This window comes from Corvus cornix, chromosome 26 (genome assembly GCF_000738735.6).
Source record: "Corvus cornix cornix isolate S_Up_H32 chromosome 26, ASM73873v5, whole genome shotgun sequence".
Lineage (NCBI taxonomy): Eukaryota > Metazoa > Chordata > Aves > Passeriformes > Corvidae > Corvus > Corvus cornix.
Genome location: NC_046354.1, coordinates 3386166 through 3412890, shown reverse-complemented (window position 1 = coordinate 3412890; position 26725 = coordinate 3386166). Strand labels below are relative to the sequence as shown.

General features: G+C 50.5%; 1 protein-coding gene across 2 annotated transcripts in view; it reads right to left on the bottom strand.

Moving 5' to 3' along the window:
- The window catches only part of ANKS1A (ankyrin repeat and sterile alpha motif domain containing 1A), a 78478-nt gene that overhangs the window by 27435 nt on the left and 24318 nt on the right, over positions 1-26725 (bottom strand). For both annotated transcript variants that reach the window (XM_039565108.1, XM_010404395.4), the window contains 8 exons: positions 25092-25388; positions 24404-24479; positions 24018-24119; positions 22708-22803; positions 22427-22623; positions 20809-20901; positions 16693-16810; positions 10418-10983 (listed from right to left, as the gene is read on the bottom strand). In XM_039565108.1, the coding sequence (XP_039421042.1) occupies positions 10418-10983; positions 16693-16810; positions 20809-20901; positions 22427-22623; positions 22708-22803; positions 24018-24119; positions 24404-24479; positions 25092-25388 (1545 nt within the window). The remainder of the gene's footprint in view (positions 1-10417; positions 10984-16692; positions 16811-20808; positions 20902-22426; positions 22624-22707; positions 22804-24017; positions 24120-24403; positions 24480-25091; positions 25389-26725) is intronic.

The window sequence follows — 26725 nt, the reverse complement described above, 5'->3', positions numbered from 1 at the left end:
TTTTTTAGACCACCGCATTTCCCAATCCTATGCATGGAGCTGTGCTCCCACCGGAGCAGGTGCTTCCAAAGGGTTTGAAAACACATCATTTGGGATAGCTGCATCACGGGGCAAATGCCTGAAGGACCCGGGAGAGGGAGCAGGAGACAGCTCCATCTCTGACAGAAGCGATTCACAGTCTACAGCTCCAGGCAAACCTCAGGCAATGAGGAAGAAAAGGTACAAACTCTGCTGGAATGGGTCTGTTTGAGTCCACTTAAGAGCTACATAGAAATGGCTGCATTTGCCACACACACAAAAGAATAAATTAATGCAAGTTGCAAGTTCCAGTGAACCTTCAGGAGAAGGTTCTCCTTAAATGAGAAGAGAAACTTTTCAAGCAATTCTTGAGCAGAATGTGTAAATCAAGTTTTCCAGTGCAGTGGTGCAGAGAGAGAATTGACAGCAATTTTTAAGGTTAGTTTGTAAGAGGAAAGACCTGACAAACTGGTCAGTTCAGACCCTTCAGTACTCTCAGCACTGAACTCCACTGTTTCCCAAAGAGCAACACCACACTTGAGAGGCTCAGGGCTGGTTGCTTACTCCGGTCTTCAGTCTATAACTGAGCAGAAATTAAAAAGAGAAGGGAAAGAAAAAAAAAAAAAGGGCCTCCAGTGAGATTCCCAAACAGAAATCTCCCAAGCAAACAGCCCTGCAAGGCACTTCTGAGTGGTTGTTGCTGAATGCAAAGTGACTGGCCACAGAGTGGGGGAATAAACCTCAACTCTTACTCAACTTTTTTTCTCCTGGTCATTTAAGGACATCTTTGGGGATGGAGTCCAAGTTTCCCTGGACTTCACCCCTGGCTGCCTCTGCCCTGCCTGGCTCCCAGTGTGATGCTCTGCTTGGTGCAGCTACATGAATCCCCAGCCACCCACTGGTGTGAGGGGCTCCTGGGGATGCTGCAAGGGGCTGGATCTGACTGCCATGCACACTTGGGGCAGCTTGGAGCTGAGCTCCACCAGAGAGGGGTTTTGGTGAAACAAAAAAAGCTCTTACAAGGCTCCTGCCAAGGCAGATCTCCAGGAAGCCCCTCCTGCCTGCAAGGAGCAGAGGGCACTGCACTTGCAGTGTTCAATCTCACCAGGGACACGGCACTTGTGTGAGCTGTAAGGTGCAGGTCCTCTGCCCCTGGAAAACCATGAAGATGAGCACCTCTACTGGGCTTGAAATATGGTTAATGCCTATTACTGGGAGATTTGAAAATCAGCCTAGGGAAACAATCAGAATCCAAACACATACAGCAGAAGAGGGAAGTATGATCTACAAAGAAACTCCAGTTATGGGGGGTTTGGATTCACTGGACACACGGGTCCTGTCCTAAGGCAAAAGCATTCCTTGCTCCTCGGCCCCTGGACAGAGCCAGAACTTGAAAATTACCTTTGCTGGAACTGCTGGGAGACACCTGAGCCCTGCTGGATTCACTCCAACAGGAACCACCAAAGCAGATGGTTTTGACCCCCAAAGCAGCAAATGCTCTCCAGCAAAACCTTTGAATTTCACAGTGCCCTCAAGTACCATCAGGACATTACGGCCATGCAGGACTGGAGGGAAATACAGGGATGGTGCAGAACCAGCCCCATGCCCAGGTAACACCAAGAGCTCTGGCACTGGCTGTTCTACTCCCTTCCATGGGCAGGCACTGAGCCCGAGCTGCAGAGGATTTCTGGGACACTGCAACAACGCTGAGTGACTGCTGCATAATTTGGGTCTTACGGTCAATTCAGTTCAAGCTCCAGAAGTTTAAGGACATTAAACTTCACAGATTGGTGTCCATCAGCTTCAGGACAAGGAACATCTCTGAGCTGGAGCCGCTCTTGTAGCTTGTCTGGGAATCTCTAGCTGGATTCAAATTGCAGATTAACTCTGAAGCCAAGTTCCTTTGTTTCCATCGTGCTGCCCTCTCCTAATTTGAGAGAGACTTGATGTTGTCTAGGCTCAGCCCCCAGCACAGCCAGCTCTGCAGTCCCAACATCGCTGTGAGGACTTGCAGGTGCCTCTGCAGTACTGAAACACCCACGGCCTTTTCCTCAAAAGCAGAGAATTGCCTTGTGCTATATAAAACTGAATGGAAATTAAACAATCACGTGGCAGAGGATTACCTTTCACAGCCCTCCTTTGCCAAGTGTCGGTCACGGTTACGCACGGTCCCAGCTATTGCCATTAATGCAGAGGGAAATCCTGCCCTGCCCTCGGCTCTCCATGGAAAGCAAACACCTCAAACAGACTCACACACCACCTCAACCATGGGTTTATGGCTGACCAGCTTGATTTAACTGTTAGGAGGCTGCAAAGAGAAAAATGAGAAGGACAAACCTGGAGAGGGAACCGATGCTTTAGAGCATCCCTGTCCTCTGCAGCCTTTCCTCAGCTGCACTTCTGCACGAAGATGGGGCTGAAGATAAGATACCTTGAAAATAGCCAACACTACAGTTTTTTAGGCTGTTCTTTCCCACTGGTTAATTATTAAAATACAAAAATACCATGTTTAAATATAGCACTGCAGCTCAGACTTAGTTGTAGCCTGAACACTCAGTTCCGATTTGTTTTGGCTTAACCTGTATTTTTCCACTGAAGCACCCAAGTGCCCATCTCTGGTTGTGCTGCGGGGTCAGTCTGGGGTGGGGATTTTATGGTTTATTTGTTTTACACCCACAGAAATAAAACCACAAAATGCTTCCGCCTCCTAAATTAATGTAACCATATCTGTTATCCCTAATGCAGAGGGGCAGCTGGCTCCGTGCTGCGACAGTGAGGGTGAGCCAATGAGCCCTCAAACCCCACCAGGGAAGGAGAAACTCCTGCACAGCTGAAGTACTCTGGGAGAAGGAAAGGCTGCAAGGATGGGAGAGTGTCCCTCATTAACCCCATAGCAGGAATGTGACTGGAAGGAGTTGTGGAGCAGTTACCAGAATTGGAGCTCTTAGATCTATTTTCACATTTGCCTACATTTGGTGAAGGATACAAATGCCCTGAAAAGAGGAGCTGGGTGCGGCTGAGAGTCCCGCCGGGGCGAGCTCTTCCAGGCAGGCAGGCGGCCACAGGAACATAGCAACTGGCCAGTGACTCCAAAACAGAACCTGACTCAAAACAAACTATCCCGAGCAGAGTTCTGCTAGCAGAGGAAGAAGCATTTGTTTGCAGAAGGCCGAGCCAGCCTGGTGGCATGCCAAGGTCTGTCCTGCTGCAGGGCAGGAGACATTTCCACACCAGAGTCCTGCACAGTGGCTCCCCACCTCGCAGTGCTCACGGCAGGAGCAGCCAATGGCCTCGTACATGGATGCAGGATGTTTCCTTTTCTCTGATCCCAGCCTGCAGGAGCAGCAGGGACCCAGAGGTGGACAGGTCCCACACCTGTGTAGAGGGCAGTGACACCCCCTCCCTAAGGGCACACAGGGTCCTGCACAGGCTCTGCTCCACAGCCAGCCCTGTTCCACCCCCTGCCCTGCTGGATGTCAAGCCATGGTGCCCATACTGAACTCTCCAGCTTTTCTTCCCCAAAGCCTCTGCTAAAGTTTGAAGCCAACAAATCCATTGAGAGAGACTGAGTGCCATTAAACAGCCTCGGTGCTTTTGTCCCCAGAATAAAGAGCTTCACACAACATGGGCTGTGCACCTACATCCAGGGAAGGAGCCTCGTTTGAAGAGTATCAGACTGACCATCACTCTGCCAGGGTGACACTCACCCAGTCTTGGAGGCATCTCAATGCTCCTGGAGCTTTCTGAAACGGGCTTCATAAAACCTCACCTTACAGTCACCATCAATGCAAATGCAAAGTTTGTTCTCAGTCTCTGCACGCAGCATCAGAGGCTGCCAAGGACACAGCAAGGTCACCCTGAGAGAACTAAAAATCGTAGAATCCTCCAACAGTTTGGGTTGGAAGAGACCTTAAAGCTCGTCCAGTGCCACCCCCTGCCACAGCAGGGACACCTTCCACTGTCCCAGCTTGCTCCAAGCCCTGTCCAACCTGGCCTTGGACACTTCCAGGAACGGGGCAGCCACAGCTTCCCTGGGCAGCCTGTGCCAAGGCCTCCCCACCTTGTGTGGCATCGATGTCTTCTGCTTCCTCTGTGGCCCCTTCCCAAACTGGTAGCTTAAAAATCACCAGTGATTCTTGAGCACCAGGAAGAGGACCTGCAGTGCACCTGCACAGGCCTCAGACTCTGAGCAGTGAAGTTACTCAAATAAAGGACTGTAATTAAATAAAACCACACAGAAGCAAGTGCATGCTATCTGCCATATGGAGGGCATTAGTGCACTATAATGACACCCTGCAGCAGGAGCATAATTAAGAATATAGCAGGATTCCCATTATAAATCCTTATTACTGAGGGTTCATAACCTATTGTACAGACCCGCCCAGGGCTCAGGCTCAGCAGACAAGAGCAGCTCCAGCAGCAGATTTCAGTCTCAAAAGCTACTTACAAAGTTGGGTGGAAAGGTTATCGGTCTTAAATTTCTGCAATTCCAGGAGAGCGTCAGGAGTTAAGACTTCATTATTTCTAAGCTTTAACAGCTGGGGGATGGGACAGATTTGGTTTCAAATTATAAAAAAAAAAACCCCCAAACAAGCTGCTTCTACAGTATCAAACCCCTTTGAGCATAACAAACCCCCCGGTGATGATGTGACCAGCCCCTGAGCACAACAAACCCCTCAGCGATGATGTGAGCAGCCCCATCACAGCCCAGGAGGTCAGCTCTAAACTCCAGGGGAGAACTATGGGCATGTAGTTCGAGGTTGAAGGGTGATGCTGGGGCAGCACAGAATCACTGACACTTCCATTCTGCACCAATACCACAGCACACCTCACATTGCTGACTGATACTGCAGCCCTGAAGGAGGAAGGGAAGCTGCTCAGACTCAGCTGGGATATATCCTGGAGCAGAAGGATGGCAGGATTGCAGCATCCACCAGCATGTCTGAAAGGGATGGAGCAAGAGTGGGATCTGGGATGATACCTGCTGACTCCTTAATACAAATACAGACCTGAATAATTTGGATCTGGGCCATGAATCTCATTTCTAGGTTGATGACAGCCCATAAACCACTTCTGGTTCAGTTTATGATGCCTCAGCTTATGCTCTCCCATTGCCATCCCATGGAGCACACGGCTCATATTTCATCGCTCAATATATTCCGTGTCTCCGAATGTCGTAGCAGCCTGTATGAACTCAGCATAACAAACACCAGAGGCCTGGAAAACATAATGCTCCATTTATTAATTCAAAGCTAAACTGCACCAGCCAGTTGTTCATGGCACATTTGAGCACTCGAATCCAGAGTTCCCGTGCTCCATCCTCCCCCAGCAGCCTTCCACACAGCATAGAGACTTGCTGAATTTATTTCAAATCATTCTGCAACTGTTTGCCAGTGATAAAGGCAAACACATTTTCTGGCTTAATATGGTCTCTGAGAAATTTATTTGGATGGGGACCAGGGCCTGTTGCTTCACGCCACTCTCCAGGCTGTGTTTTTGTACAAATCCCAAAGTTACAAATCTAAACACGTACCAAAAGGAACTTATGGTATAGACTTGAATTTCACAACAGCGTGTGATGGATCTGCAGTATCACAGCCCTCCAAATATCAATGTTGTTTTGACAAACAGTAAAATCCAATAAAGAGAATGGCCAAATGCAGCAACACGTCCGTCCGCAGTACAGAAACAACTGGACAGTGGCTACTCTGAGTCACAATAAAAAAGGCAAACCCCCAGAAAACATTGAATCAATTCACTGTCTTTCCATATTCCTGCATCCTTAACACAAACCCCAAAGCAACACAAGGCTCTCAAGCAAGGCTGGCTCCAGCCTGTGGGACAGAGCAGTGAAGCTGCTCCAGACTGGAGAGATTTAAAGACTTTTTTAAAAATAAAAGCTTCAGAAGTGCTGGAAGATGCGACGTAAAGCGGAAGAGAACATAATGAAGGACTGGATTTAGTAAGGACACTGCGGCCGGACATTTCTGTTCCCGAAAAACAAAAATGTCCCCAAAACGCCAATGATCACAAGGCTGTTACATAACCAAAACATCCGTCAAGAGCACGAATCATTCACACAAGAATCAAAAGCTTCTGATTCACAAATACGGAGTTCACACACTTGAGAAGCTACACAGAGGTGGATGGAGCTGCTGTACTGGCAAATATCATCCCTGCTGTGTCCAAGCCTTGCTGTTAAACACTGGAACAAAGCATGCCTGGTCTTTACATTTGCCTTTCAGCACACTGGTTTTCCTGTAAAACCGGTAAACTGTCTTACATTGGCTTGGATTGGCTTAGTTCCACATTGGCTCATAATTCCAACAGGCTGGGCCTTTGCAGCAGATTGAAAAATGGTGGAAACACAAAAGCTTTCACTTCAAAAAGTTCATTAGGCTGGGGGAAATCTCACCACTGGGGGCAAAGAGAAGAGATTGGACATGAGGGATGATGTAAGAATTCCTGACCTTAGCACAGGAAAAACAAGAGGAAACATTGGGATCTGGAGACAATAGAATAATCAGCCCAATAATTAAGCTGATTAAGACCCTGATGGCCATGCTGGTTTAGCAGAAATCTAGACCAAAAATACTGACCCCACCACTGCTTCTGCCCTAGACTAAAATGAATTACAAACCATTTCAGGCAAAGGGGAAACTGGAATGCTGAGGGTGAGGGTCAGCTTGGGGCAGGGGACACTCGGGGACAAATCAAGCCACCCTGCCTGTCCCACCAGCCAAACCCAGGGCAAGCTGAGATTTAAACACCTGAACCAGGGGAATAAATGAAACATTTATTTTTCAGAGGAGGAGGAGGCTGATGCCTGAGCTTTTACACCATGCAATTTCACAAGGCACAAAACCAGCAGCTGTCCCTGAGTAACAAGGGGAATATTTGCATTTTCTTTCAACAGTGCTGGCTGGCAGCTCTGAATTTCAACTCCTGGGTGTTTTAAGGCAGTGGCAGGTTTTGCATCAAGAGCTTTCCTGAAAGTTTCACATTTCAATGCAAATGTTGTTAATGCTCCACTGTAAGCCTGTAATTAAGGCACTGATTCCACCGGGTACTGCAGCACCCAACAGTCCAGACAAGGTTTAAAGGCACCCACAGCAGCCACAACCTCCATCAAGTTGCTCCCCAGCTCCAAGCCTGAGGTGGAAGGAACCACAGATGTGCCCTCTGCTCCTGGCATCCATCCTTAGGGGACATCAACAGCCCCAAAAAGGGTCAGCAACCGGTGAAACACCACATCCATGGTTACTGCAGATGCAAAGCATTCCTTTCGCAGGAGACATGGAGCACCACTGCAGTTAGTCATTGGAGATGAATGTCCAGTGCCATAATTAGCTACAGAATACTCATTAGTTCTTCAACTAATTCACGTGGGAGAAGAAAAAGTGGTGGACTGTGGACCTTCTTTTTTCTAAAACAACCTAAAGTAACGTGCGTGTTTTATTCAGTTCCCTAAATTTTTTAAGGACATTTAATCTCTTCCTAGAAGGACTTAAGTCAGAACAAAGAACTACCACCTCATTTTGTGAGATGGATACTGGAACCTCCAATATTCAAACTCAGCATTGGAACTGCTGACTTGATAGCAGGCAGCTGCAAGTGGAGGATTAAGGGATGTCAGGAGCCAGGTCTGAGGCTAATTCCCAGGAGCCTTCCTTGTTCTTTGCCCTGATCATTTAACAGTCGTTTTTTTTACCAACACCTAAGAGGCAGAAGAGCAGCCCCAAGCCTTGACTGCAGCGTCTCTGCTCAGAGCCTGGAGCATGAACCAGGCTGATGGGCAGGGCTGGAGCTGCTCTACAGAGCAGGAAGGCAGAGCAGAAGCAAGTTAATCTGCCCTGAAAAGGGGGCTGGCACTGGGGCTGGGGGCCAGAGCCCTTCTCCTTCAGAGGTGCAAACCCAGGTTGTTCTGCACCAAACCCCCGGTGAGCTGCTGCTGCCCTGCTCGTCCCCATGTGCTCAATATTCATAAGCCAGTGATGAAAACCAAATCCATCACTTCAGCCCTTACACAGGTTTGGAAGGATTCAAATATTTATGCTGACTGAGAGCTCTGCCCCCTCACATGCCTCCTTGCCCCCACCCTGCTTCCCACCAGAGCAGGACAGAGCATTTTCAGTCCTCACCTTCTCCCTGAGCAATACATGGATGTTTGATGTAAGAGTTTCTCTGCCTTGCTCACACAGAATTCCCACCTGGCGGTGGCTGCAGGGGCACCACGTGTGCATTCCCACTCCTGCAAGGAGCAGGGGTCAGGAGGAGATGGGACATGGGCTGAACAGGCTCCTGGGCAGCACAGAGCATAAAGCAACTCTCTGGGCCAGGTCCTTGGAGCAGGGGAGCTGCAACTGGGAACAGGGATGAGCTTTGCCAAGTGAATCATTCCTTCCCCATCCCACCCTTTTGGCAAAGCCAGCAGCACCTTCCACTTCCAACAAAGGGCATTGGCAGCGCTCGGCCAGGGCAAGGACGTGACCCTTTGCTTACAAGCAGGAGATTTTCTGCTGTCCCCAGTCAGCCACCACGGCCCAGAGCAGCGTCAGCTCAGGCTCTGCTGCGGATCCCATCTGTCCAGGGACACCACAGATGCTTCCCCAAGCCCCTGTGCCCTGCACAGACACACCTACTGCTGGCCAGGCCAGCAGGCAGAGCCCTCAGCTTGCTGGGTACAGCTGGGAGCCACAGAGAGCTGCACATGGATCACTTCCCGCCTTAGTCACCTGCATAAAGGCCATTAAAATTAACAGAATAATATAAATCTGCTGTTGTTTCCCCTCAGCACAGAGGGAGAGCCAAACCATTGCTAACAGGGGCGGCTCAACAAGGTTTGTATTGCCCTGGTAAAGGCAGAGGCTGCAAGTTGCATCCAATTCTGAGCAGCTGCATTATTCCATCCAGGGAACTAATTCAACACACAATGACAGAATTACATTTATGTTTAAATCTCACTGTTGCCATTATGACCAGCTAGACTTTTAAAAAGTGAGACCTGCCCCCTTGCAGACAGATGTGAATTTTTCACATTCTTTCTCTGATTTCCTCACCTAAACATGAGGGGAAGGAAAAGCAGATTCCTTCCCTGGGGCTTGTCCGGCTGCCTCAGGGGAAATGAGGGATTTGTTTACAAGCAGGAGGAAGCAGCTCCGAGGGTTCATCTGAGCAGAGGAAGCAGAGGCTGTGCAGGCAGCCCAGCACTTGACCTCTGCTACCAGTGCAGTTGTGCCAAAGGCTTCTGCCCTTTCAGTGTCTGCTGCAAACAGCTCAGATAAAAGCACTGGGAATTATCCAGCCCTTCCAAAGAACCTTCTGCTGCAGAGCCTTTCCCTAAGCCACGGTACGACTGACCTGGGCAATTAACAGCAAAGCCTCTCCAGCCCAAGCAGCTGCAGAGGAAAATATCTATTTGGCAACCCTGAGACCCAGCAGGGAGTGAGGGGGAGGGAGAGAACGGACTGAGGGATGGATTCTCACGTTGCTTTTAGCATCTCTAAATACCTCTCTCTTCCCCAGATGACAATTTTCTCTCCAAGTCAGGGTTGGAGAGGCAGTTGAGCATCAGGCAGGGCAGGGGCACAACCCTCCCCCAGGTTTCCATGCCCGGCACACGCGGCTCCACACCCCCAGCACCACGCCAGGGGTTTTAGTTCCTTTCAGAGTACAAAGAGTGGTTCATCCGAGCTTATCTCTTCTGCAGCCCCGGCTCTCCCAGCACAGAATCATCCCCAAAGAATGTTTCAGTAATGCTGCGGTGCTGAATTTCAGAGGGACACTTAATCTCACCCCAGTGGCTCTCCAGGGCCAACTTTCTGAGCATGAAATATTTAACTGTCCGTGGGCGTCCGATATGATAATAAAGTGACTGCTAACCAGCCGCTGAAATAAGTGTGTGAGGAGGAGAGTGGGAGCTATCAAATACACAAACCAGCCTAATTACTGTCTTCCTTCCATCCCTGGGCACTGCTCACACTCCTCAGCAGCAGGGACCCAGCAACACAACACTTCCAAGACATTGGGATAGTCAACAGGGAAGGAACTGGAAGGAGGAAATCAGGAGAAAGGTTGGTGAAAGGCATTGTTAGCAAGTCATTCTCATTTTGGGGATGTAAAAACTTATGTGGCTTGCCTAAAAGAAACCAAGCCCTGTATTTGAGCAAAAAACTTTGAAACTCCTTGCAATTCTGCTGCTCCCCCACTCCAATGAACTCTATCTTTTGGCATTTAACACCTTGCAGACTCCCAAGTGAGCATGTGCCTGTTAATGCCTTGTGAGAGTTAGTGGAAGCCATGGAACCCACCCGGGACCCCTGAGGGCAGCATGGCAGAGGGGAGCTCCTGCTGCACAGTCATCCCTGGCACAGAGGCTCTTTAGCAAGCTCAGCCTTACCTCATCCCACTCCGAAGCGAAGGATGGGGACTTCTCCAGCCGCTTCTTCCCGGTGCTGCAGTTGGAGAGCGATTCGCTCCGGCTCCCCATGGCATCGTCCTCCGTCGGGGAGCAGGTCAGCAGGTCAGAGTCCGACTTCGACAAGCTGCGGCTGAGTTTGAGCTCGGCTTTGGGCTTGCTGCCCGGGTGGGCTCTGCCCACAGCTCTGTCCCCCTCTGGCTCAGCACTGCTGGGGTGCTGCGGCACGTGGGGCGTGACTACGGCTGCGGGATCCGCCCGGCTGACGTGCTGCACTGTGGCGTACACCACCGTCTGCGTGGGGTCCGGGGAGCTGCTCCGTGCTGGTCCTGACGAGGGTAACTCAGCATCCTCCAGCTGCATAGCAGCAGGGTGGCTCGTGGCTTCCGTGTCCCCCTTCTCCGTGGAGGAAACGAGCCTGAAAGGGTCCTCGCTTATCTCACAGATTGGAGAAGAGCCATGGAGCAACCCCGAGAACTGCTCTGGCACCTGGATGTCCTGGCTGTCAGCAGAGTCCTGGCTGCGGCCGCCGCTGCTCCTCCTGTGGTCTTCAAGGGGGATGAAAACAAAGAGGAGGGGGAAATTAAAAACATGGAAGAAGCAGCAGCAAAATTCCAGCTCTCTCCCTGCCCTCCCTCAGCAAGGGAGGGAGAGATAAAGAGAGAACAGTTCCGTATTGTTCCGCGTGCTCAACTTGTACCCAAAGTCATGGCATTTATGAAATTCCAAACACTGGCCCGATTTACGCAATCTGGCAGCTCTCCGTGTTTTTTATTCCTGTTAACACTAACTATCAGGCCTTGCTATATAAGGCCAAGAGAAGTGCTAACTATATCCTGCAGAGAGAGCAAGTGAGGTGGGAGCAGCAGAGATGGAGGCTCCAGGAACATCTGATCAGTTTCCATAAAGGCCAAAGCGTTATTTAGAGCCGCGCGCCCGGCTCTTGGCACGGGCTGCAGGGTGGGAAAACGCCTGGACTGTAATCGACCTGCGAGTTCCAAAATCCGCTCCCAAAAAAACCCACTGCTTCCCTCCCTAGTGGCTTCCGAGTTTAACCTCTCCTCCTTGCTCAGGGGAGAGAAATAAACAGTTTATGCAAGAAAAAAAACTTGAGCAAAAAGTCTTTTCTGCAATGAACTGAGCACAGCGTGGTCAGAGCTGGTGGAGCACTGGCTGCCCCAGAAACGTGACACTGGTTCCCAGCTACTCCTGCCCCAGCAACCTTAATATCAGGTACCAGGGTCCTGCATAAACCATGAAGAATTGACTGATCCCAAGTGCTGAGCGTGCACACAAACACACACACACACACACACTCACCTTCGTCACAGCTGAACGAGCGTTTCAACTGCAAAAGCAAATCTTTGTCAAGCCAACAAGTCTAACTTTGGTTTCCTAGGATTCCTTCACCCTCCCAGCATTGCTTGTGAATTTTAACTGCTTCTATTTAGTGCTGAAGAAACTCTTCAGTCTGAGGACTAAAAATTGATGCTGCAAGGGAACAATAAAGCAAAACGCTCCGATAATGAGGTTCTGAAGTGCAGGGAGGATGTTTGGATGTAAAGAGGAAATCACTTGCTTTGCAGACAGCTCTGGGAAGCCAAGGCAAAGGAACCCTCCTTTCCGTGAGCAAAATAATGAATTCTACTTTAACTAAAAGCAGCCTGTTAGCAGCAGCAGAGAGCCCAACTCAGCTCCCAGCACCTTTCCAGCACCAAGCCTGACCAGGGATTTTCAAATACCATTGGGCTTTGTGCTCACACCAGAAACGGGCAGGAAAGGGCTGAATTAATCATTTGCCTTTGTGTGGGGGCTCCAGGTACCCCGTGCCTGATGAGCATGGTGAGTCCCCCTCGCAGGCACAGGAAGGCCAGGAGCAGCCACAGCCCTCACTGGGATCAAGTGATGCGAGGGATTATCTCATCCTGGATCCTATGAGTTAGAGATTCCAGGACAGTGAAGTAGTTGTTGACTCTCTTGCACAGGCACATAAACCACCAGTTCTGTGACTGGAGCTGCCAAGGGGGAAGCAGGTCCCAGTGCTGTCTGAGGGGGACCAGCAGCAGCACCCCAGATTACAAGGCCAGGCTAAGCTCAGTTACTTTCCATAAAGCTCTGAAGCACCAATGCTGGAGAGAAACCTCAGAGGACAAACCTCAGAGGAGATCAGATGTGCTGCGTTCACAGGCCAGACTGGTACTAATGCAAAGCCACAGAGAGGTGAGCAGGACAGCAGTGATGGGACAGTCACATAAACCTGTGGGGAAAGAAAAACTTTTGCAGTTTTTCTTCCCAACCTCTTCCTTCCTTGGAAACCATTTCTTCCATGCCCCAGCCAAACCTTTACTGACATTTCTACTGAAGGCAGAGAGGCGGCTGGCCAAAGTTTGTGCCACGTGCTGTAACACTTGAGTCCAGCCAGAACAAAGTGCTCCAAATCCAGCTCCAGCACTTCACAAAAGGGCTCCTGTTGGACAGGAATCCCAGCCACCTACTTGTCCGCGAGCTGAAGAGGGACTCTGAAATACAGGGCAGCTGCCAGGGAAGGAAGGGAAGGAGCAAGGGCAACAGCACTTGCTCAGAAGTCGTGAGGAACATCTTGAAGGAAACATTTCAGAGCCTGCCCTGAAAGCTGCAGACAGAAGAACTAATGTAGAAAGTCATCTCAGCCTTTTTGTCACTGAGGTGCACGCAGCAGGAACGTGCAGGGCTCTCCAGGCCTCTCCTTTTAAGGGATCTGAAAGAATCATCCTCCTCCAGTTACACCTGAGTTACACTCAGAAAGGGTCCTTAACACACGGCCTTCTGCCCAGCTCCCTTCACTGATTTTACACCCCAGCACAGATCATCTGACCGATCCTGCCTTTTTCAGCCACAGCCTGCTGCAGCTCTCACCCACAGGAGAGGCTGCTCCCAAGCCCTCCTGGGATCAGGAGCCCTTCCTGGGTACAGACTGCCTGCTTCCCAGGGAGGATTCCAGTAAGAGCTTCCCTGCCAGCAGCCTGAGGACTCCAGATAGGAAGCACTTCCCTAAACACTGCACACTAAGCTGTAACCACTCTGCCTCGACTGGATTTCTTTCCCTATTTATCAACAGCAGGATTTGTCTCACGACCCTGGATTAGGAGAATGAAGCTGTTACTGCAGCTGCTGCTTGCTCAAGCTCCCCAACCTTAAAATTAGTGAGGGCATACAGCAGCCTCTGACTTGCACATGGAAAAGGCTCCCCATGTTACATCATGCCAGAATTTGTCAAGTGAGGAGCAGGCAAATCTCCCTCCTGTGAAACAGAAGGCCAGAGGAGGAAGCTGGCCTTGAGGGGTGCAAAAGTAACCTTCACTTGCAGCAGAACTGAAACACAGGCTCATTCCACAGCCAGCTACCGTGCGTGGAACCCAGCTGAGGATGGCACACTCCTGTGTTAACCTCACCAAGCTCAGTCATTCCAGGCAGAGTTTATCCACCTGAACTTGTGCTCTTTTTGTACTCCCCTCTCCAGAAAGGGCAATGAGACACTGTCCTGCTTAGAGAGATCAATAATGTGACTCTGCACAACACTACGACAGCAGAAACACAGGCTTGGACTTGGGATATGGGACAGGGGTCTGTCCTATGTCCACAATAACACCACGTGAGGACATGTAGGCTGTGGGTTTGTGCTGTCCTTCATCTCACAGCAAACCAAGAGCTGTCCCCAAACCTTTGCCTGCAATATCCCAGTGTCCCCACAGAACCCCCACAGCAATGTCCACCCCGCTGTTTCAGCAGCCATATTCTGGCTTTCAGAAAAGAGTTTCTTTCAATCTCTCTGCAGTGCATTCTGACTTTATTGCTGGTTCATTCCAGCTCTCTGGTTTGCAGCACAGTCACACTGTGCTGGATGAACCAGTATAACCACAAAGAAAATCTCTAACAGGAGGAAGGGCAAAGTGGGGACTTCAAGCTGGACTTGCTACAGAAGCAGCACAGAATAACCTCAACAAGTATCAGTGTGTAATAACTACCAAAAGGCACCAAGTCAGTCCTACCTGCAGGTGGTCACTGCTGACAACCCCTGGGGGTGACTCCTGAGAAGCCAGACAGACCAAAACTCAAAGTCTTTTCAGCCTCCATTAGGTCTCTCTGGAGGGAGCAGGAGCTGAGAAGCCTCCTCCTGGTCACTCCACACACATTCCTCCTCTCTTGCCTTATTTTCACACCCTGTTACAGGGCTTGAGAGCCCTGACTTCACGCATGTGACTGCACACCAGAGTGGATGGGAGAGCATTTGGCTTAAACCACTTCTGATACTCTGCCCAAAACATGAGGCCAACTTCTCCCAGTGCATGTGACAGGGAGCTGCTCTAACACACACAAAGGCCACCAAAGCCAGCGGATAATGCCACATTCATCTGCTCCCTGGACACAGGACAACTGGCAGCCAGAGGAACAAAAGCAGCTATCACAGATGAAAGGCACCATTAAACCCGCGTGCCTGAAATTCAGCCTTTCCGCTGCCCTGAAACGCCCTTTCAACAGCCACAAGAACCCGAGCCCTCCTCTCCTGACCAAAGGCCCCTCCAGAACGCATCCAGAAGGCCAGACCCTCAGATTGGGAGCCAAGAAGCAGTTCAAAGCCATGCCTCAGCCCGTTCCGTGTCTTGGGATTGAGCTGCTGCATTTGATACTCCAGGACCCTTCCGACCCAGAGGTGGGAAAATTCTCCAACACCCCAACTAGGCTTCAGTCTCTCCCTCAACTCTTGTTTAACTCTGCCACTCCCTAAATTTATCTCCTCCCCCCACCATCAGCCACAGTGCTGACTGCATTTAAAGAATGGGGAAGTCAGGGAAGATGAGGAAAAACTCAACTGCATCCTTGGATTTCTCCCACTGTAACAGTGGGAAGGACTCCAGGCTTGTTACCAACACAGCAACACTTTCCACAGAGTGTAAACCATCAAGTCACAGCTTTGATCTTTCCAACTGTACATTAAAAGATGGGACTCTGCTCTGGAACCATAAAAGGATCCCTAAAGATCTTCCTGCAACCTCTCCTGTCTTCAGGTGTTCAGGGGAAGAGATTTGCATCAAGAACACGCAGCTACGTTACTCTGAGGTTTCATTTTAAGCTGACACATAATTAGGACACACCTCCACTCTTACCAATCAAGCCTGGACACAGCAGCCAGGGGAAGGAGTGGAGCAGCTGGAATAGCTCGTGCCTGAATAACCAGCAATAGCTGCCCACTGATGAAAGCCTGAAAGCCCTGGCTCAGTGGCTGTTGCCCAAGGACTGTTTCTGGCCCAGACTGCAAAGCACCAACCTGAAAAGCTTCCAAGTTTTGCCTCTGGCAGTGAGGGGCTTTGGCAAGTGCTGGTGGGAACATAATGACCTCTTGTGCCACCCTGGAGCAGCCAGGAGAGCAGCAGGACTCAAGCAATGAGAGCTATCATGCTGCAAGGAGGGGAAAAAAGCTGCAGGTCTGACAATGCAGTCAATGAGGCATCACCTCAAGTCCTCATTAGCCCTGTCCATCCTCAAAGAGAGAGGGGTTCCAATGTGAGAATCCAAACTAAATCCACCCAAATTCCTGCTCAGGACTTCTGAATAAAGCGGAAATTTTTTCCCTTTAAACAAATCTTTTGTTGTTATTGTTGAAGGAAAGCCAAAAAGCCAACAACAGCCAAACACAAGAGACAAGGTGTTCCCAGATGCTTTGTAAAGCATGAAGGTCCTTCCGGGGGAGGAAAGACTGCCTTGATATTAACCTGTGTACCCCATGGATCTCAGTCAGTTCTTGCTCTACACATTTTTGTTTTCCTCCTCTGTTAGTTTCCATCTCAAATTAGCTCTAACACAGAGCAGGATGTTGATTTTACAGCAGGATAGCAGAAACCTGCAGCGCCAGCTGGATGGAGAACACGGCTCACTGGAACACTGATGTTGCTCATCTTCCCTGGAACAACACTGCACAGCCTCCAGCCTCTCACCCTCTGCCTTTGCTTGGCCAGGCACGAGATTTGGGCATTTCTGAGGTCCCAGAGCGGATCCTTGCAATCTCTGAACTGTCCCACGGTGGAGCTGCCCTTCCTCCGCGTACGCTCTGTACGGGAACGCTCAGAGCTCTCCTTTACAGAGAGATTACCAGGAAACACAACAATCACCCTCCAGCCCCCACCCAGCAGAGACTTTCATTGTTCCACTTGCCCTCTGCCCCCCATGTTTTCCTGAAGTGCATGCAAGCAAACAGCTCTGCTTCTTGGATGGTCACTCACCTTTTGTTTTCCTGTCCACTGCAACCGGCTTTTTAGTTTCTGCTGTAAGCAACAGCTCGTAGGGGTGCTCCTCTTCCTCAGCTCCACTTCCCCTGCTCTTCCCCCGGGCAGCAGAGGCCTAATGAAGAACAGCACAATGTGGTGCTCTGCAAAGCAATGCTTTGTCCCAGCATAAACCCCACAGCTCCTATGCCATGGGTTAAGCAAAGAATTGGCAGAAGCCAATTCACTGTGGAGTGTGAGCCAAAATGGAATATTCCCCTTTGGGTTTTTTTAACCCCCTCAAAAAAACCCCACCCAAACCCTGTTAACTTTTAGTATTTCAGGCTGCTGACAGCTTTCCAGCACTGACCAACTGTGCGAGGGCTGCAGACAGCCTGGAGGGGGAAAAGAGCTGAGACCGTTATTCCGGTTCATCCCAACTCAGACTCGCTGTTGCTATTGGAATTTGCATCGTCATTCACTTTTTAGCTGCCAGCCCTATTAGGACAGGGCTGAAAAGAACAAAAGCCCAAATCCCTGCCACCCTCTCAGGCATCTCAGAGCCACATTTCTGACCTCAGGATGTACGGCATATTCAGAACTGAAGAGCCCTCAGGCAGCACTGTATGAACTCAGTTTAACTTCAGGATGTGCAGCAGCGATTGTGCTCAATTAAATCCCCAAAGCCTCTACTTAGAGCTGGTTTGTAACCCTGGCAGACTCTCCCTCAGCTGTTCCATGTGCCGGGACGAGGTTTTGGTGTAGGATCCAGATGAGTCTTGCTGCAGATTCACACATGTTGGTCTGCATCAATGCCAAGGATGACAGGCACTGGATGCCCTCGTGTGCCATCCCAGGGCTGAAGGGGCTAAACTGGCCACCAGGGCACCCTGCTGGCTAAGTTGGCTGCCTTTCAGCACCATCTCCTGGCCAGACCCCGGCAGGTTGATGCAGCCTTGTCCTAGGAGCTCAACATGATCCAGGAAAGCACCCTAAGAGGCTCCAAGAGAAAATTGTGAATGCCCTGGAAGTGTTCAAGGCCAGGTTGGATGGGGCTTGCAGCAACCTGGTCAACTGGAAGGTGTCCCTGCCCATGACAAGGGGTTGGAACTGGATGATCTTTAAGGTCCCTTCCAGCCCAAACCATTCTGTGACCCCATGTGTGACTATATCCAACCACAGTGGGGCAAACCCAAGCCAGAAAGCAAACAATCCCTACATGCTGCCAGGACAGGGAAGAACAGGTCTGAACAAAACCTGCTCCCAGGGAGGGCTCCTACTGCTCAGCCCCCTGGACCCACCACTGCCTTGCCAACAGAGCACACTCCACCTCCTGCTTCTCCCCAAAGTGGAAAGCACCAGAGCTGCTCCAAGGGCAAACTGGTACCTACCTGACTGCAACCCAGCCAGGAGCTCTGGAAGCTTAAGGAGTCTTGGAGAGGCACCCAAGAGTCAGCAGCACAGACAGGACTCTGACATCCACGTGCTGCTCTGCACAAACTCAGCTGGCTTTTGAAGTGACTTTCCCAATGGGAGGAAACGGGCCATGTCCGGCATGGGAAGTATTTATTCTACCTGCTCTGAGCAGGAGCTGCCAGGCAAACCTGCTCCTTTTCCAGGTGAAGGAGCTCATAATGAGCAAATAAGGGAAAAAATTCTGACCAGATGGTGGCACAAAACCATCACACCAGAACAGCGGGTAACAGGCTCCTGCCAGTGATCTTGGAAAAATCCTGCCCAGCAGCAGCCTGTTAGCACAGCAGCAGCCTGGACCTTCAGCCAGGCTCTGGTGCTCTCCTGACACTCCTGTGGATGATGATTCCTGTACTGTCCTCCTTAAATGCATCAAAGGCAGGAGCTCTCCAGCAGCACACAGTTCCTGGTTTCTGCTTTGTGAACTTTCACAGGCCTGGTGACACTGGATTTTCTCTCGCTCTCATCCTTCCAAGCTCTAAATAGCTTCAGGTTCAAATTCACTCAAAACAAAGACCATTGCTGGAGAACCCTGCTTGCTCTGTGGGCTCGGTGACCAGGAGCAACACCACCAAGCAAAGCTTTCTTTCAATTCAGCTTTCAGTTCTTCAGCCATGTTGTCTGCATGTATAAATGTTCATTGCTAGCAAAGCCCAAAAATAAGATGCTGTGAATAACGAGGATGCTCTTTAAGGTGTACTTAATCCACAGCAGAGGACTTTGAAACACTTTTTAAAGGGTAACTCATCTCTTCCTCTCTTCTCCCTCCCCAGAGCTGCAGACCAAACTCCTGGAGCCAACGTGGCGCCTTGTCCTTGATCTGCACTTCCCTTCCGGAGACAAGCAGTAAACAACTGGAACTGAAGTTTAATTTGACAGTGCAGACTCTTACTCAGCTCCAAACCCAGAAGGTTTCTGCAGATAGTGAAAGGCACCACTCAAGCACCTCCAAACAATCAGCTCTTTTGCCTGTTTGTACCAACGTTTTTCCATGATGATGAAAGTGAAGTTTCTTGTTTACGCTCATCTGTTTTGACTGATAGCCCCAGCTTGGCAAGGAATAAAAAGACTACTTTGGAAAACTAGAGCTTGGCCCAACCCCAGAATACTCAATGACTAAGTGTCCTGGCTCCAATGGGAGAGTGGGGCTGGAGGGTGGCAGATTGGGATGCTGCAGCAGAATGTTTACAGCATTCCCGGAGCATGTGCACGCCTGCCCGGCCCAGGGAGAGCACACTCTGAGGTGATAAAAGATGGGAAAGAGTCAGAAAAGCAGAGCAGGCCAGGAGCAGCAAGCAAAGGAAAAGGATCAGCCCCAAACTCCTCACCAGTATGTCCAAAGGGTCATTTCCAGGCAGCCACATGCTGCCTGTAAGTTTTGTCACTGAAGTTGGTCACATATCAAGGTCTCCCTGGCGAGTCACTCTGCCATTTGCCAGCAAGATTCCCTTTAATGGATTGTGCTTCCAAAGCCATTAAAGGCAGGACAACACAGCAGGTGTTTGGTAATTAAACGTGGCAAGAAAGCTCAGCAGGAATGGTCAGGGCACGTTTCCCTCCCTCGTGTTTATTGTCATAAACAAGTTCTGCTTCCCAATTATGCCATGACCTGCTGCCCAGCTCTCCTCTGCCACAGCCAGGCACAGGACTGGTTATCACCCCCTGCATTTGAACAGCAGGGCAGGGATCAGCCCACAGTGTCACATCCCAGTTTCCCTGTTCACGCACAGCTTGGAGTTCACTCTGTCTCTGCAGTCAGTTCTATTACAGCAGGCCATGTTCACCTGTGTCTTGTGTGGATTTGACACACTCCAGAAAACAGATCTCATTTTTGCCTTGCAGAACTGCAGCAGATCAGCACATTCAAAGAAAGCACCTGCTGAACCAGAGCCTGCTCTGACAGCAGAGGTGGCACACGCTCCACGGGCTTCACACACAACCCACTGCCTTTGGGAGAGCACAGAAATCCACAGGATTTGGATTTGCTTTGAAGGTTTTCCTGGGTGTCAGCGGAAGTTGCCAAGGCACATTTGTGGTTTCTCACAGCTGTGTCTCCCAGAGAGTCCTTACATCTGAGGTTCACAGGCAGGTGAATAAGATGAGCAACAGGAAGCCCCAGCAGCAACCATACGGAATGGGAGAGCTCGAGTTCCATCAGAAAGCAGCTCACATGCACTGACCCCTGCAGAAGGCAGCTTTAACATGTGCTGGGCCAGATCCTCAGCTGAATTCAAGCCCCTGATCCCTGCTCATGTCAGTGGGACCCACAAGCTCACGCAGCTCCTCCACAGCTGGGAGCTCAGAGGAAGCAGGAACTCACAGCCCCTCTGTGTTTCAGTCCAACTGAAGATGCCTGTGGTGGGATCATTACTAGTGGGCAATGGTCCATATTGCAACGTGGGTCAGAAAAATCTCTTCCTAAGGGAATTCTCAGCCAAGAATAGGAAAGTAAGGCTGAAGGTCAACTCTGAGGTGCCCTGGAAGAACCGGACAAAGGAAGTTCCCATGGTAAGGGACAGCAGCAATGCTGAGTGAGGGAATACTTCACATTCACAGCCCAACGAGCACAGGAGGTAACAGCATCCTTGGCTCCTCCCAAACTATTAAACCTGATGTTTAAACCACTCTCCCGTGAAACACCCCAGAGCAAGCCCCATGTACCTCACAGGGAGCATTGTGGCCTGTCTTCTTCTCCACATTCTGCTCCTCCTCTTCATCAGGCGGGGGCTTGGCCGGCGGGGGAGGACGTTCTCTCTGTGGGTGAGACAGACACTGTCAGCTCTGCTGGTACAGCTCATCCCTTCTGCCTCCACCAGCTCTATGTCCCCACTGCTGTGGATGCAGCAACAACCTCTTCAAATTAATCTGGATGGAGAAGAAGTTCAGCCCTAACAGCACAGAGCTGGGCAATGGCTGCTGCCTTTCCTCCTCTTCCTCAGGACACCGATCTGCTCACACAGGTCTCACTCACACCCAAACCAGCATCTCCACGGCACTACACAGGGGAGTGAGCAACAAGCTCATGGGAAGTAAGGGCTTGTGGCTTAGTTGAACTGATGCCAGAGGCATCTTTTATAGAGGAAAACTCTAGAGACCCAGAAACAATGGTGCACTGCTCTCCTCTGATATCCCAGGATTGCCACTGGGCAGCTGGAGCTGCTGCCTGGTCCCGAGGCTGAGCACATCCTGGGGCCACCTCCTGCCCGGCCACAGCTCCATCTAATGGCAAAGGGAGCAGCAGAGCTGCACTGCTCAAACTCAGCAAGTCCCGGGAGAAACTCTAGCCAGCTACTGGAGCATGTCCCTCTTCCTGCTCTCTTTTCACTGCAGTTCAGCCTCTCATCTTTCCTTACTTGTGACAGAGCTGAGCTTATTTCACAACAGACATCACCAGCACAGCACAGTGGCAAGATTTGATCAGTAACAGGACAGTGCACCTGGTACTGCATACCTGAAAGATCTGGCCAAAATGTCCATTATCCAAAGCTTTTGACTCATTTCTATTCTACTTGCTCTCAGCACAAGCCAAAGGCTGCACCTCTTTGCACAGAGGGGAACCATGGTTACTGTGCCCCCAGCAGTTTAATTGTTCACTGCTGCTCTGCCTTTTGTCCAAAAATACTTCCACAGAGCAGGCTTTGGAAAACCAAGCAGAACACAAAGCCTGAAGCTGACCCAGCACTGCAGGGCCCGTGTCCCATCTGCCCCACAGCAGCCTTCCCGCCAATCGCTACCGGGGCAGCAGATGCAGCTGACAGAAGGTGAGGAAGGCTTCTCTGGGGACAGTTCCAGGAGCTCTGTGCTGCCTTCTAAAGCCTGGAGTACCCTCTACAGAGCTCTGCAAGTAATACACAAAAAACCTCCCTTTCACTGCCAACTAGTCTCCAACAGGTTATTCCTACAGATAATTTCCCGAGAGCCTCAGCTTTGGTAATCCAGTGAGCAAGACACGAGAAAACGCTCCACAAAAGTTTCCAGAACTTTTTCTGGACAAGAAGTCAGCCCTTCTGTGAACTGTAATCTCCTGACAGACCAAGATTCACTGGCACCAGTGTCAAACTGCCAGAAAACAGGATACAACACGAGGTGAAACAAAGAAGCGGCTGCTTTTAGGCAATCCCTGTGAACAGGCCAGGGAAGGAGCAGAGGCACCTGCCTGTTCTGATCAATGTCAGGGAAGGATTTAAAGATTTCTTTAAGCTTGAGCAGCCTGCTGCAAAACCTGACCCTGCAGGTCAGCCCCCCGTGCCTCTAGGGCAAGCAGCGGTGAGCTACGTACAGGCCTGACTCCAGCTGCTTTGAGGCCACTTGGTTCAGCTTCCTTATTCACAGATTCCCGGTCCGATGATCTCCCGCTGGCCAGGCTGTCCAGGGAGTGGCAGGATGTGGCATTGTACAAAGCTTCGTACGGGCTCTCCTCTTCAGGGTTCACATCGAAGTCGATGATTAGCTCTGTGACAGCTTTGTCCACATCACCTGAGCGGGGAAGAAAGAGACGGGATTGTCACTGGATCTCCCGACCTCAGTGCTGGCAGGGAGAGGAATGTTGGTGATGCCCACCCTGAGATGTCCGGCCTGAGGCATCGGTGGCTGGAGCAAGTGGGGCTGGAGCAGATTTCTCCACAGCTTTGGCACTTTTCTTCCCAATGGTGTAATCTGCAAGGGGGTTGGGAGACAGGGTCAGCTCACGTCAATCTGGTTTTCTGTCCCCTTCAGCGCATGGTACTTCCTCCCTTGTGGGTGGAAGGCCAACTATCAGCTTATTAAGTGTCCAAAAAAAATAACATTATTAAAACTTGCAGCTCAGATCCCAAAATAGAAGCAGACGGCCCCTTTAATCACAGGCACAAGGGTAGGGACGGTCCTTTGAACTTTCAGAGTCTTTAATCAGAAAGCTGCAAAGCTGCTGTACGGACACAGAGTCACGGAGCAGATTTGTGTTGCAGACACAAGCTCCATCACTGAACAGAGTCATAACAAGAGAAACCAATTGCAGCTGCAGCCCCCAACCACAGGCAAAGCCAGAAACATTCAGCTGATGTAACATCCAAGAGCAGCTCCCTCCCGGGGAAAACTAACAGCCTTTATCTGCAACACCTTCTGTTTTAAAGCCCATCTTTGTCTTCAGCTTCAGAATAAAGCTCAAACCTACCAGCCTCACAGGCACAGCTTAGTTAAAAGTCTGAGAAGTGCTTTGAACCTGCAAAGCTCCCAAATGCTCAGCGTGAATAATACACCCCAGCTCCAAATGCTTCTGATCCTCCCCACAGCTGAGAGGAAATGCAGACAGCGTAATTACAAGGTATGAATTTAGCCAAGATGTCACATTTCATTCCCGAATTTGGACAGACACAATGGACCAAGCGCCTTTATGAAGCACAAGTAATCAAGGCCTTTTCTGTAAATCTCATCTGCAAATTCCATGCCCAAGCCTCACAACAAGGCGAGGAGCAGGATGTGAGATCTGTGGACAACGATTTGCCTACACAGACACATAAAGGGGAGTTATACCAGAACCATTTCTAAAGCTGTTACTTTGCATTCTGCAAGCAGATTTAGGCTATCCTTAATTTTAATTAACTTCAAAAGTGAGCTAAACAAAGCTCAATTAAGCCCATTTAAACTGTAGAAGTCACGCCACACTCCCTCAGCAAAGGGCTAATTCTCCTAAATCCCCCCAAGTCCTCCTCCAAACATTTGGTCTGGAGAAGCTCACCCCAGCGTTTCAGCGCCGCTCCTTCCAACACAGCCCGAAGCTGCTTTGCTTTTGGCACTTTCCAGGTCTAGAAAGGCACATCCTGTACCTGCCCTAGCACAATCAGCACCCCGAGCTTTCCCCTCCTCCCCAGAGGCAGAGCTGCATCACCCACCTTCAATGAGAGCTGCTATGTGTTGGCTTTTCTGGGAAGGAAGCTCCCTCACAATGTCCAGAGCGGTCAGGCCTCTGTTATCCTTTATGTTCACATCAATACCTGTGGCAATAGGGGTATGGAGGGCAAAAGCAAGAATATTGTCTAACTGTGTGCAGGTTCATGTATTCCATCAAGTCACATTTGTGATCATCACTGGGGGGGAGCTATAAAACACTCTAGAGACAAATCTAAAGCCAAATTCTAAGAGCCAACCTCTCCTATATCCTGCTCCGAGGAGCTCCGACAGCTGGATGGAGAAACCTGCTGCACTAGAAAAGGATTTCCTCAAGCTCTGGGTGAAGGGATCACCACATTAGTGCTTCAAAGGGGGAACATTCTCTCACCTGCAGCCAGCAATATTTGTACCACATCTGTCTTGCCAAACAAAGCAGCTTCGTGCAAAGCACTGCCTTTCTCAGTCTGCAAATTAAATGGAAACATAGCATGAAGCCAGACAGCAGGGAATGGTGAGGGAGGCATGGCTTAGAGGGTTACAGAAGCAATAAATACACGGCGTTGTACACGAGGTGTGGGCAGCACTACCTACGGCTGAGGACGGACTATCAGCGTTACTACACTGCTGAGGATGTGGGATGGAAAAATGGGGATGGTTCCATCAGAGAGACCAACAAAGGGCCTTCTAGAGCTTGGCAGGAGGTCATGTCCTGACAAGGGAAAACAAGACCCACATACAAGCCATTGCTGTGAAAACAGCACATTCACAAGTGGCTTGATAGGAAGAGACACGTTTGCCTCCACTGCTATCAAGAGCTCACAGCACTGCAGGGCAGAACAGCTTCGGCCACAGGGTGTTTCTCTCCCTCACTCTGTGTCTGGGGCTTTGCCCGGCCCCTGCGCAGGCGTGAGGCATGCACAGCACCCGAGTCCCTCTGGGCAGCCTCCCCGAGCAACCCAGAGCTGCACAGACAGCCCAGCAGAAGACAAAGCTCTCCTCAGCTTCTGTGAGGAGAGGTTGGTGGAGCTCTCCAGGCCCCAGTGACCAGCCCAGCCCCACTCAGACACACCAGATACCTGATAGTTGCTGTCCATGCCAGCATCTAGGAGGACGTGGACCACAGCTTTGTGACCGTTCCTGGCTGCCAGGTGCAGCGGAGTGTGTTTCTTAGTGTTGCAGCTTAGCAGGTTGGGGTGGGCGTTCAAGAGCATCTTGACCACTTCCAGCCTCCCATAGAGCGCGGCCAGGTCCAGGGGGGTCTCGAACTTGTTGTTGCGCATGGTGGGGTCGGTGAGCTCCTCCAGCAGCACCTTCACCACCTCGGTGTGGCCGTGCTGGGCCGCGCAGTGCAGCGCCGTCTCGTTGTCGTTGTTCTGAGGGGCACAAGCGGCAGCGCGTCAGGGCCGGGGCAGCGGCCGCCCCGCGCCTCGCTCCAACATTGAAGTTTAAATGCAAAAACAAGACAAAAAAAGCAACAGGGAAGCAGAGAGCCCAGTCTGAACCAGCCTGAGCAATGTTTCACCATCTCCCTGGGCATTTAGCATCCCCTCACAAGCTCATTGACCGGCCCACCCAGCCACAGCTTCGGGGACGTCCAGAACAACGCTCTTCAGCTGTGGGAAAGAGGGCTACAGATGGACCAGCCTGCTTTCCAAGCACTAGGGTCAGAATCCAGGGGCCATGCTAAAGTTAAAGGGATGTTGAGCTGTATCCAGATTCCCATTAATGCTGCTGGCACCTGGGGAAGGCAGTCTGATATCTTGGCAGCATCCCACACTTCAGGGTGCCACAAAAATAAAAGGCTGAATATAAGGCAGGCAACCTGTTGTGTGAATTCTATTTGCTGGAGCTTCATCATCATTAGATTTAAACTTCAATTGTTTAAAATCCTACTTATCCTGGTTATAAGGGTCATTCCATCTCTGCAATTCTGGCTGTTTAGAGAAAGGGTGCACCCAGTCCCATGCAGTTTGTGACCCAGAGAGCCGTGCAATTCCACCACTGCAGGAACAAGCCAGGGCTCAGGTCAGCTGAGGGAAGCAATGTCTCAGTGACAAGGGAGCATCCCAGCTGGAAGCCAGACCCAAACCAGTGCATGCACCAGCAGCTAGGCTAAGAACCAGCAATGCAAAGCCCAAAGGTGAGCAGTCCAACACTCCACATATGTAGGTGCAAAATAGGAACATGGCCAGATCTAACAGAGCCTTTCCTCAAATTAAATTCCTCTCAAGTTTCTAGTTTTACTACTGTGTGTCATCCACAGAGGGATTCTGGTTTAAGCACTTTAGAAACAACTACCTGACAATTTGATCCTAAAAAAAGTTTAATACAAACAGTTACACACTTCAACTGAAAGAATCGCAGTTGAATTTGCCATTTTAACAACACTTCCATTAAAATAAACAGAATGTTTTTGTCCTGCTGGAGGCAGCAGCACCACTGCAGAAGGGAATTTGATTCCTGCCTGCCTGCTGTGAGAGCACACGCACGCCTTGGGACACTGCTCAGCATTTTGCACCGTGTCACAAACCCGCGTGGCTGCACGAGCACTCGGATCCTGTGGAGGTGTTCAGTTGCTCTCAGGCTCACAGGAGTCCTGTCAACCCCCCCCACTTGTTTGCATCTGGCTTTTGCATCACTTCTCAGCCACGGGCAAAGCACAAGGGAAGTGGGAGCTGGGTGAGGCTCCGGCAGCTGCAGTTTGTACAGA